The sequence below is a fragment of the Mesoplodon mirus genome (assembly GCF_964341445.2).
Source record: "Mesoplodon mirus genome assembly, chromosome: 14".
Taxonomy (NCBI): domain Eukaryota; kingdom Metazoa; phylum Chordata; class Mammalia; order Artiodactyla; family Ziphiidae; genus Mesoplodon; species Mesoplodon mirus.
The window spans coordinates 50378985-50392206 of NC_138990.1; the positions used below are offsets into that span (position 1 = coordinate 50378985).

The window sequence follows — 13222 nt, forward strand, 5'->3', positions numbered from 1 at the left end:
CTTGAAGAAACATTTGTATGCCATGTTCACAGTGGCATTATTCCCAGCTAGACAAGAAGTAGATGCCACCCAAGTGTCTATCAGTGGATGAATGGATAAACAAAATATGGTGTATGTATACAATGAAATATTAGCCTTAAAAAGGGAGGAAATTCTGACACATGCTACATCATGGATGACCCTTGAAAACGTTATGCTCAGTGAAATAAGCCAGTCACAAAATATGATGCCACTTACATGAGGTACTTAGTCAATTTCATAGAGACAGAAGAAAGTAGAATAGTGGTTGCCAGGCTCTATAGGGATGGAGGTGGGGAGTTAGTGTCAATGGTTATAGAGTTTCAGTATTGCAAGATGGAAAGAGTTCTGTGGATGGGTGGTGGTGATGGCTGCAAAACATGAATGCACTCAATGCCACTGAACTGTACACTTAGAAATGGTTAAAATGGTAAGTTTTATGTAATGTATAATTTACCACAATTTAAAAAAGTCATTAAAAAAATCAGATGGTCATGTTTATGCAGTTCTGTCTCTGGATTCTGTTCTGTTCCATAGGTCTAATGTGTCTATCCATTTTCCAGTAGCACACATTCTTGTGGTAATATAAGTTTTATAGCAGGTCTTAAAGTCATATAATGTGATTTGTCCAGCTTTATTCTTTATCAAAATTGTTTTGGCTATTCCAGTTCCTTTGCCTTTTCAAATTATTTTGGACTCAGTTTATCTATATCTCAAAACTGCTGGGATTTTGATTGAAATTGCATTACATTTATAGAGGACATCTTTGCTATGTTGATTCTTCCATTCCGTGACCATGGTTTTATTTAGCTCTTCTTTGATTTCTTTCCCTGGTCATTTGTACTTTTCAGCATACATATTCTGTATACCTTTTGTTAGATATATATCTAAGTATTTTATTTTATGTTTTTAGAGCTCTTGTAGACTTAATTTTGTGGGTAAATTTTGGTTTCAGATTGATCATTGCTAGTATATAGAAATACAGTTGTTTGATTTTTGTGTATTGACTTTGTTCAGTGAAACCTTGCTCAACTCGTTAGCTCTAGGAGTTTTTGTTTGTTTTTTAGATTCTTTGGGATTTTCTGCATAGGTAGTCATGTTATCTGTGAATAGGGACAGTTTGATTTCTTCCTTTCTTATCTGTCTGGTTCTCCATTTCTTATTGCAGTGGCTAGATCTTCCATTATGATATTGGATAAGAGTGGTGAGAGTGTAATATCCTTGTCCTGTTCGTGATCTTAGGGGGAAAGTGTTCAGTCTTTTACCATTAAGTGTTTGATAGTGGTAGACTTCCTGTAGCCGTCCTTTATCAGATTGGGGAAATTACCTTTTAATTTGCTGAGGGCTTTTTTTTTTTTTAAATCATGAAAAGATGTATTTTGCCAAATGCATCTGCTGAGTTGATTATGTAGTTTTTCTTCTTTAAGCAATTATCATGATAGCTTACATTGATTGATTTTTGAATATTGAACCAGTTTTGCATCCCTGGGATAAATAACCCTACTTGGTCCTGGTGTATTGTTATTTTTATATATTGCTAAACTCCATTTGCTTTTATTCTGTTGAGGATTTTTGCATCAATCTGCGTGAGGAATAATAGTATGCAGTTTCTTTTTTTGTACTGTCTTTTTCTAGTTTTGATATCAGGTTAAATCTGGCCTCATAAAATGAGTTTGGAAGTGTTCCCTCTTCTTCTGTTTCCTGAAAGAGATTGTGTAGAATTGGTGTTACTTTTTAAGTTCTCCAGAGAAATCAGGTAAGCCTGGAGATTTCTTTGAAAAGTTTTAAACTGTGAATTCACTTTCCTTAATTTAGATTATCTGTTTCATTTTGGATAATTTGGTAGTTTGTGGTTTTTAAAGAATCTCACTTCTGTTTCAAAATTTATGTGTATAGATCTACCCGTATTATTCCTCGGTTATCTTCTTAACATTTGTAGTGTCAAATTTATTTATTTTGATGACCTAAGTTGTCAAATTTATGTGCATAGAGATGTTCATAGTATTATTTATCTTTTGATGTCTGCAGGATCTGTCGTCTAGCTCCTCTTTCATTCCTGATATTATTGGTAATTTATGTCTTCTTTTTTTTTTCTTTGCCAGTCTTGCTACAGCTTTATAAATTTCATTGATCTTTTCAAAGAACTCGTTTTTGCTTATATTGATTTTCTGTGTTTTTCTATTTTCACTTCCACTGATTTCTGCTATTATCTTTATTGTTTCTTTCCTTTTGCTCTTTTTCTGGTTTTCTTAAGTAGGAAGCTTAGGTTATTGAGTTAAGGCCTCCTTCCTCACCCCAGTATAAGCATTCAATTCCTATAAATTTTACTCTAATCACTATTTTAGCTTCTTTTGTTTTTAAAAATTATTTATGTATTTATTTATTTAATTTTTGGCTGTATTGGGTCTCAGTTGCGGCATGTGGGCTCCTCGTTGTGGTGCATGGGCTTCTCTCTAGTTGTGGCCCGCAGGCTCTCTAGTTGTGGCCCGTGTGCTCAGTAGTTGTGGCATGAGGGCTTAGTTGCCCTGTGGCATGTGGGATCTTAGTTCCCCGACCAGGGATTGAACCCGCGTCCCCTGCATTGGAAGACGGATTCTTTTTTTTTTTTTTTTTTTTGCGGTACATGGGCCTCTCACTGTTGTGGACTCTCCCGTTGCGGAGCACAGGCTCCGGACGCACAGGCTCAGTGGCCATGGCTCACGGGCCCAGCCGCTCCACGGCATGTGGGATCTTCCCAGACCGGGGCATGAACCCATGTCCCCTGCATCGGCAGGCGGACTCTCAACCACTGCGCCACCAGGGAAGCCCCGGAAGACGGATTCTTAACCACTGGACCGCCAGGGAAGTCCCTGTTTTAGCTTCATATGACATGTTTTGATATTATATTTTCATTTTCATTCTTTTTTTTTTTTTGGACTGTGCTGCAGCTTGTGGGGTATCAGTTCCCCAACAGGGATTGAACCCAGGTCACGGCAGTGAAAGCACCGAATCCCATCCACTAGACCATGGGGAACTCCCTCATTTTCATTCTTTTAAAAATGTTTAGACTTCTTCATTGACCTAAAGATTATTTAGAAGTATGTTGTTTAATTTACAAGTATTTAGAGGTTTCCCATTATATTTCTGTTACTGATTTCTACTTAAATCCATTGTGGTCAGAGAACATACTTTTTGCTTATTTGTTTGTTTTATTGAAGTATAGTTGTTTTACAACATTGTGTTAATTTCTGCTGTACACTGAAGTGATTCAGTTATACATATATACATTCTTCTTTTAAATATTCTTTTCCATTATGGTTTATCATAGGATATTGAATATAGTTTCCCATGCTGTACAGTAGGACCTTGTTATTTATCCATTCTGTATACAATAGCTAACATCTGCTGCCCCCATCCCTCCCCCAATCCCCTCCCCCTTGGCAACCACAAGTCTGTTTTCTGTGTCCGTGAGTCTGTTTCTGTTTTATACATAGGTTCATTTGTGTCATATTTTAAATTTCACATATAAGTGATATCATATGGTATTTTGTTTTTCTCTTTCTGACTTACTTCACTTAGTACGATAATCTCTAGTTGAATCCCTGTTGCTGCAAATGACGTTATTTTGTTCTTTTTAATTGCTGAGTAGTATTTGATTGTATCTATGTACCACATCTTCTTTATCCATTCATCTTTTGCTGGACATTTAGGTTGTTTCCATGTTTTGGCTATTGTGAATAGTGCTGCTGTGAACATAGGGGTGCATGTATCTTTGAATAATTTTTGTCTGGATATATGTCCAGGAGTGGGATTGCTGAATCATATGGTAATTATGTTTTTAGTCTTTTGAGGAACCTCCATACTGTTTTCCCTAGTGGCTGCACCAATTTACATTCCCGCCAACAGTGTAAGAGGGTTCCCTTTTCTCCACACCCTCTCCAGCATTTGTTATTTGTAGACTTTTTAATGATGGCCATTATGACCAGTGTTAGGTGGTACCTCATTGTAGTTTTGATTTGCATTTCTCTAATAATTAGTGATGTTAAATATCTTTTTATGTGCTTATTGGCCATCTGTATTTCTTCTTTGGGGAAATGTCTATTAAGGTCTTCTGCCCATTTTTCGATTGGGTTGTATGAGCTACTTGTATATTTTGGAGATTAAGCCCTTGTCAGTCACATCATTTGCTAATATTTTCTCCTAGTTCATAGGTTGTCTTTTTGTTTTGTTTATGGTTTCCTTTGCTGTGCAAAAGCCTATAAGTTTGATTAGGTCCTGTTTGTTTATTTTCACTTTTATTTCTGTTGCCTTGGGAGACTGACCTGAGAAAACATTGGTATGATTTATTTCAGAGAATATTTTCCCTATGATCTCTTCTAGGAGTTTTATGGTGTTATGTCTTATATTTAAGTCTTTAAGCCATTTTGAGTTTATTTTTGTGTGTGGTGTGAGGGTGTGTTCTAACTTCATTGATTTACATGTGGCCATCCAACTTTCCCAATACTTGCTGAAGAGACTGTCTTTTTCCCATTGTATATTCTTACGTCCTTTGTTGAAGATTAATTGACCCGGAGGTGTATGGGTTTATTTCTGGGCTCTCAGAGAACATACTTTTAACTTCACTTCTTGCATATTAAGGTCTGTTTTATGATCCAGGATATGATATGTCTTGATTAATGTTCAGTGTGCACCTGAAATGAATATGCATTCTACTGTTGATAGGTGGAATATTTTTAAAATGTCATGGGTTGATGGTACTGTTTTCTTTTTTCTTTTTTTTTTTTTTCTGATGGTACTGTTTTCTATCTATTAGTTCTGTCAACTACTGAAAGTTGAAGTCTTCAACTGTATTTATGGATTTCTATTTCTCCCTTCAGTTCTGTTAATTTTTGCTGAATGTATTTTGGAGTTCTCCTACATGTATATATATTTAGGATTGCTTTTTGTTCTTCATGAACTGACCCTTTTATCATGTAATGTCCTCATTTATTCCTGGTGATTTTCTTTGTTATGATCATTGGCTGATCTAAATATAACTATTCCATCTTTCTTTGATAACATTTGCATGATATATCTTTTTTCCATCCTTTTACCCTTTTAGAATGGTAAAAGTTTCTTGTAGACATCATAGAATTGGCTTGTGTGTGTGTGTGTGTGTGTGTGTGTGCGTGTTTAAATTCAGTGTATCTTTTCATTGGCATACTTAGGCCATTTATGTTTAATGTAATTGTTGATATTTTGATTTAGATACTCCAGTTGATTATTTATTTGTTTCCTCTTTTTTCCTCTATTTTTTTCTCTTTCTGCTTTTTTTTTTTTTTTTTTTTTTTTTTTTTTTGCGGTATGCGGGATTCTCACTGTTGTGGCCTCTCCCGTTGCGGAGCACAGGCTCTGGACGCGCAGGCTCAGCAGCCATGGCTCACAGGCCTAGCTGCTCTGCGGCATGTGGGATCTTCCTGGACCAGGGCACGAACCCGTGTCCCCTGCATCGGCAGGTGGACTCTTAACCACTGCACCACCAGGGAAGCCCCCATGGTTTTTAATGATAAATGTGCTTTTATTGTAATTATTACTTGCTTGTATGTAACATATCCTCTGGTTGCTTTCAAGATTTTTCTGTGTTAGTTTTCAGCAGCTTACTGTGTCTGGCTGTGAATTTTTAACCTACTATTTTTGTGAAATTTCCCCTGCCCCAAAAGAAAATCTGTACTAATGCAAGTCATTAGTGTCAGGCAGGAGTCTGCAAACTATGGCCTGCCACCTCGGTAGCTCTCAACCTGTTTCCTGATTTTGCAAATAAAATGCTACTGGAACACATACATACCGGTTTATTTACATGTTGCTTTTGCACTACAGTGGCAGAGTTGAGTAATTGTGAGAAAGACCATATGTCTTGTGAGGCCTTAAATAGTTACTATCTGACCTTTTTATAAGAAGCTTGCTGATCTCTGGTATAGTTGGAGGAAATTTGAGTGTTTCTTCTATTAGAATTTTCTGCTTGAATTTCTTTTTAAACTTTATCCATGTAGGGTTCAAAGTCATTTTACAAGTATCTTCTATAGAAAATTCTAACAAGGTGTAACATGTGGTAGAGGGTAGGTGTAAGAGTTTTTCCCCTGTATTTAAAAACCAAAAATGACTTTTTAGCTGACTTTTCTTGAAAATTTAAACATTAGTTAAGCATGACTTATCTTTCTTTGAGAAATTTATTTTCAGACATTTTAAGCTCATAAGGCAAACAAAATAAATTTCTATTAAATAACTGACTTATGCCAAAATGGGACTTAAGTTTTTTAAAGGTAAACTTGGGAGTTTTAGTTTAAGTACAGGTTATAAGTTTTTTATTTTTTATAAATTTATTTATTTATTTTTGGCTGCATTGGGTCTTTGTTGCTGCGTGCAGGCTTTCTTTAGTTGGGGCGAGTAGGGGCTACTCTTTGTTGTGGTGCGTGGGCTTCTCATTGTGGTGGCTTCTCTTGTTGCGGAGCACGGGCTCTAGGTGTGTGGGCTTCAGTAGTTGTGGCACGTGGGCTCAGTAGTTGTGGCGCATGGGCTTAGTTCCTCCACGGCATGTGGGATCTTCCCGGACCAGGGCTCGAACCAGTGTCCCCTGCATTGGCAGGTGGATTCTTAACCACTGCACCATCAGAGAAGCCCTGTAAGTTTTTTGTTAATGTTATTTGCAGCATTAAAATTTATCGACAGTGTTGTATAGTAATACTACTAAAACCATGGAACAAAGCAATATGAATAAACATATAACTTAAGAGACAATTTCATACAAACCTTTGGAAAGATGTTTTCTTACTGAGTGACACATCCTGGCTCGAACATAGGTTTCTTGGTTTCATCTCTTTTATGAACCTTTATGCACTTAAAATTGTTATTCTTTTTTTAAAAATATATTTATTTACTTATTTGTGGCTGTGTTGGGTCTTCGTTTCTGTGCATGGGCTTTCTCTAGTTGTGGCAAGTGGGGGCCACTCTTCTTCACGGTGCGCAGGCCTCTCACTCTCGCGGCCTCTGTTGTTGCAGAGTACAGGCTCCAGACGCGCAGGCCCAGTAATTGTGGCTCACGGGCCCAGTTGCTCCGCGGCATGTAGGATCTTCCCAGGCCAGGGCTCGAACCCGTGTCCCCTGCATTGGCAGGCAGATTCTCAACCACTGAGCCACCAGGGAAGCCCCCAAATTGTTATTCTTATAACTAAAAAATGTCGATTGTTACCTCTCATTGTGAAACCTATGCTTGTTTTTTTGCTGTACAAATACTCAGTTCTGGGTCAGACTTAAGCACACATGGATTTCATTTTTATCCCAAGTTAGAGAATTTTGTGTCTTTGGTCTTATTTCTTGTTAAGTAAGAAAAGACGTGCCCAAACGTGCTAGAAGGTGAAAAGTTCCATAAAATATTCTTTGTTCATTGCAGGATATTTTTTCTTCACAGAAATCTAGAACTTGTTTAGGGACAGATGTAAATCAAATCTTGAGCGTACTATCAGCCTACATTAGCAAAGCTCTTTTTCTCGAAATAAAGTTCTCAGGCTGAGTAAAAGATTCAGAGAAAGAGTTTGTGTGGGTTGTATAATTCATGTGCACATGGGACCTCAGATTGTGACCTTATTTAGAGATAGGGTCTTTGCTAATGTAATTAGTTAAGATGAGGTCATACGAACTCAAAGAGCCTTTGGGGTAGTATGGCTGATAATAAGTTTACTGTCTTTCCGGTGTGTAGTACAGCAAGTCACCGCTTACAAATGGTCTTCTGTAACTTAGGTCAAAAAATCGGGAATGGACTCATCTGAATAAACATGGTCCTATTACATGCTGCTCTGTGGGCCTGGAAGACCTCTGAAGAAATTGCCAATAAGGCTGCTTGGTCACTGTGCATTACTTTGAGTGCTAATATTGTATAGTATAAGAAGTTCCAAAAAAGTGTTGACTTTTTTTTGTCATGACCTATTGAGGAATTTCTAGTGACATTATATGGAATTCTAGGGTTGCATGGAAACTGAGTTGAAAACCTTTGTGTAGATTCTCACATTTTATACCTCTCTGGGAAACTTTTCACAAAATAATGGTTTTTACAGTTCCTTACCTAATTACCTATCCCGAAAACAATAAAACAGAATTTGTAGTTTTGTTTTTAAAAATTTTATAGTTATGTGGGGGGGGCATGGCACATATGGGAAATCTCTGCCTTCTGCTCAGTTTTGCTGTGAACCTAAAACTGCTGTAAAAAAAGAATAGTCTATTTTCAAAAACTAGTTAATGAGTTTTGAAACTATCTTTACAAGTTCTTACATAATTTTACTCAGTTCCTATAATGTGTATGATTTCTTGTGATTTTACCTAGAGATCAAAAGTGCTAGGTAAATATTCCTGTTTTATTGTATTACAGAGATTATTTTCCTATATGCTAACATATATTTCAAACCAAAAGATCTGGGAATGAACTATAGAAATTCCATGAATTTTTCTTGGTTTTATGTAGATAATGCATTAGTTCCTAATCAGTTATGTAATGTCTCCAGGAGCTTGAGAGAGCTGTAATAATCTGGGATTAAGAAAGCCAACCCTAATATTCATTGATTATAACATGTTTTATAGTTGTCCTATAGATTGATGAGTAGGACCCTGATTTATCTCCTCTTTTCCGCTTTTGTATCACTAGACAATAATCGTACTACTATCAGGAATGTTCTGTAGCGTCCTGGTGGGGGTTTAGAATAAGGTATACTGGCAGCAGGATTGCTTGCTCCCAGAGAAGTTTCTTCATTAGTGCAATAAAATTTCACAGTTGATCATTCTTTCAAGTCTTTTTTACAGAGACTGTGTATTCATGGCAGAATACTTAACATTAGTCTCCTTATAAATCTCTTATAAATTAAAATGTAGAAATTGATGTTATCTTTTCCAATACTTTTTGGTATTTAAAGCTTCTATGTTTTGCTGTCTTTTGTAATACTGCTTGAAATTCTACTCTAATTTATTCTGAGAAATTTTATTTCTGTTAAAATACTCTTCTGAAATTGATTTAGCAGAAACTTCAGGGGACATTGATTGTCAGTGATAGTTGACTGTTTTTTCAGTGGTAGTTGAACTAGAGACTTTACTAGTTCTCTTAGCTTAGGTTATAACCATTTTCCATACTTTTATCTCAGACATAAAAGCCCTAAAGAACTTTTGAGGTAGTTACCTAGAAACTGTCCACATTGACTTTATGCTTAATGACTTTTGGAAAAAAAGAAAAAAAGACGTAAAGAAAATATTGAGTATTTATTTATTTTAATTGAAGTATAGTTGATTTACAATGTTGTACAGTATTGAATATTTAAAAATTTTTTCCAAACACTTTATTTTGAAGTAGTGTAGTACAAAGAACTTCTCTACAGCCTTTACCCAGGTCCACTAATTTTTTTAAATTTATATATTTTATTTTTTTTAATTTATTTTAGGCCACATTGGGTCTTCGTTGCTGCGTGCTGGCTTTCTCTAGTTATGTGAGTGGGGGCCACTCTTCATTGCGGTGCACGGGTTTCTCATTGCGGTGGCTTCTCGTTGCGGAGAACAGGCTATAGGCACACGGGCTTCAGTAGTTGTGGTTCGTGGGCTCTAGAGCACAGGCTCAGTAGTTGTGGTGCACGGGCTTAGTTGCTCCGCGGCATGTGGGATCTTCCCCGACCAGGGCTCGAACCCGTGTCCCCTGCATTGGCAGGTGGATTCTTAACCACTGTGACACCAGGGAAACCCCCAGTTTCACTAATTTTAATTTTAAATATTTTACCACATTTGCTTATCATTCCCTCACACATACATACATATTACTTTTGCTCTCTTGTGAATAGGTTGCGTATATCATGTTCCTTTACCCTTTACTATTTCCATGTGTATTTCTAAGAATAATGATATTCTCTTATAACAGCAATATAGTTTTCAAGTTCTGATAATTTCATATTGTTACTTTAAGCTACAGTACATATTCCAATTTATCAGTTCTAATGTCCTTTAGAGCAGTTTTTTTCAGCCAAAGCTTATTATATTTTTAGTTGCCATGTAAACATTTATTTTAAATGAACTTTTGGTCTTAAAATCTTAAGTGTTTAATTTTTGTTCTTTTAACAGCTAAACCAGGTGGACAGGTGAAATGTCAGTATATTTCTGCTGTGGATAAAGTTATTTTTGTGGATGATTATGCAGTAGGGTGTAGAAAGGACCTTAATGGAATCTTGTTGTTAGACACTGCTCTGCAAACTCCAGTTTCAAAGCAGGATGATGTGGTTCAGCTTGAATTACCTGTCACAGAGGTAAGTTGAAATAAGTATCAATATGCTTTTCTACTTAATGTAGTTTCAGACTTACTAGCTGTTAAATGAAATTAGGTTGTCCTTTGAGGATATTATATATGTATCCCTATAAAAACAAAGAAGTATGAACTGTACAGGTTATACCACTGTAACAGAGGCCCCAAAATACAATGGCTTAAACAAGATAGTTTCTTTCCAGTAACAGTACTGGGCTAAGTTATAGGGACAGCTTTGTTTGCCTCAACACTTAGCTTCCATTTCCTGAGTCCAAGACAGCTGCTTCAAGTCTCATTACTTCCCAGTCTTAAGGAAAAGGTGGGCAAAAAAGGCCAGGGGAGCACACTAGTATTACCCACCCTCTTTCTCTCCTTTTCCTTTCACCTACCTCCCTCATCCTTTCCTTCCCTCTCTTCCCCTCCTTCCTTTTTCTTGTTCTCTTTTACAAACTCTTTCATATATGCCCTTTTCATATTTACTCCATTGGCCAGAATTCAGTCACATGGCCACATTAAGCTGAGGTGGTTCTTTTTTCTTTAATATTAAAAAAGAAGGAATAAATAGTAATGGACAACCAGTAATCTTTGCTATGTGTCATTAACAATTCCAGTTTAAAATTTTAGCTATATGTATTTTTCTGTGTTACATATTCATTACTTAATTTGTAAGTCTATCCTAACTTAAATCCTTTTGTGTGAGTTGATGTTCATATCATGTAATTTGAAAGTACATTTTTCGGATTTATCAGATTTTGAATCATCTCAGAATATAAAAGATTATAATGCTGTACACGCTAATAAAGTGGGATATTATTTGCCTTCATCCCAAGTTGTTGATTATTAATTGTTTTGCATTTGGCAGACTGATGATTAATTGATAAAAATCAATATAGCATATTTCCCATTTTTAGGACATGAAAAGTGTTAATGTGTGAATTTTAAGTGCAGTTTAGATGTTTTATTCCCTCTTTGGAAGGCTTTTTGTAAAAAAAAAAGTACCAACGTATATCTACTTAGATTTCATATTTAGTGTCATATCACAGTCATCTAGTATATGTTAATATTGAAAGCATGTTGCTAAAGGTTTGAGTTCTGAAAACAGAGTAGCCATCTTTTTGTCATCAGAATATCTGGATCTGGGGGCATGTCTAAAATCTTTGGACAGAGAATTAATGATTTCTACTTGTACTGAACATTTTTTCCTTTCCTACTTTAAGGAACTTAGACCAGGTGATAGCTTAATAAAGGATATACATCGTAGCCTACAATGAAAGATGGTATCAAACTGTTGGGTTTTAAAAGGAACTACAGAATTACAGTCAAATAGTTGAACATTTATATGAAATGGACCGTCAAGTCAATGTTTTTCCTACTACTCTGACCTAAATGCTAGATATTTAGCCAGCTTCTGCCACCTCCTCCACCTTGCCAGCTCATAATATCTGTTGCTGGTTTTCTTTCTTTCTACATAAATAATTACAGCTCTCTTGTTCACGTAATATTGTTTGTAGTCCTTCCACCATCCCAGGCATCCTTTCCTGCATCACACTAGTTTGTTACTGTCTTGCCTAAAGAATGGGGTCCTGGGTTTGGTTGGATTAGTGTGGATGTGTTCTTTTCCATATATTGCCCAAATATTTCTATTAACGTAGTTCATATTGAATATGTGGGTAACAATGCAAAGGGCTTTTTTTTTAATTACCTGCTGACTTAGTGAGTGACCCCTTAACGGTTTTGCATAGTTTGAGTATTTAAAGCTCATTGGAGGACTTTACATTTATGTCTTTACATTTTTATCTCTTTTACTTTTGTTCATGGTTTCAGCTTAACCAGTTTTTCTGTCTTGCTTTGGCTTATAAAAGCTTCTATGTACTAAAACTTTACTATGTGGTACTACACTGAATACGTTGCTTTATCTCATTTAATTTTGTAACAGCCCTTCAAGTCATTATTTGATTTAACTAAGTTTGTTTAAAAAACGTAAAAGTAGGAAGCTTTAGTGTAGTACCTATCAGAATTAAAATATTTGTATAAGAATCTGAATTTAACATTTTTGGTTATGGTTAATTTTTTGTGATCATCTTTTTTATTTAGGCACAACAGCTCTTATCTGCATGTTTAGAAAAGGTAGATATTTCTAGTACGGAGGGTTATGATTTGTTCATCACACAGCTCAAAGATGGTTTGAAAAATACATCTCATGAGACTGCAGCAAACCACAAAGTTGCTAAGGTAAGAAGTTAAAAAAAAATTACCTTGTTTGGGGTTATAATAGAAAGAACACCTCTATACTTTGGCCTTTCTCCGTCCTCCCCACATTGATGACTAAGGATGTCTGTGGGAGATGGTGCTTTGAATTAAATCCTTGGATATATTTCATTAATTTTTCTGTGTTTTTCTTTTAACATCTTTTCTAAGTTGTAAATGTAGTACATATACAATTTTTATATTGAAGGTATAAAAGGTAGAAGGTAAAAGCTATTTTCCTAAAAATAACTTTTGCATCTATAAATATCTTTTTTTCTCGAGTACAGTTGAAATTATACTAAAATATTGTGATGTACTGTTTTAGTCTGTTTGGGCTGCTATAACGGAATACCACCGACTGAGTGATATTTCTTCTGGTGAAGTCCTTCTTCCTGGGTCATAGCTGGTACCTTCTCACTGTGTCCTTACATGGTGGAAAAGGCAAGGGATCTCTCTGGAACCTCTTTTATAAAGAGGACTCCACCCTCATGACTTAAGTACTTCCCAAAGGCCCTACTTACTAATAACCCTCCCCTTTGGGGGGTAAAATTTCAACAGATGAATTTGAGGGGGACACAAACATTCAGATTATAGCATATACCATGCTTTTTTTCATTGAAGGATGTATCTTGAGTATCTTTTCATATCAGTCCTCATAGATCATCTGTATTCTTCCTA

General features: G+C 36.0%; 1 protein-coding gene across 1 annotated transcript in view; it reads left to right on the top strand.

Annotated features, from left to right (window-relative positions):
* Window positions 1-13222, top strand: part of BIRC6 (baculoviral IAP repeat containing 6) — a 238845-nt gene that overhangs the window by 16684 nt on the left and 208939 nt on the right. The window contains 2 exon segments of the mRNA XM_082642249.1: window positions 10120-10301; window positions 12392-12529. Coding sequence (XP_082498375.1) covers window positions 10120-10301; window positions 12392-12529 — 320 coding nt within the window.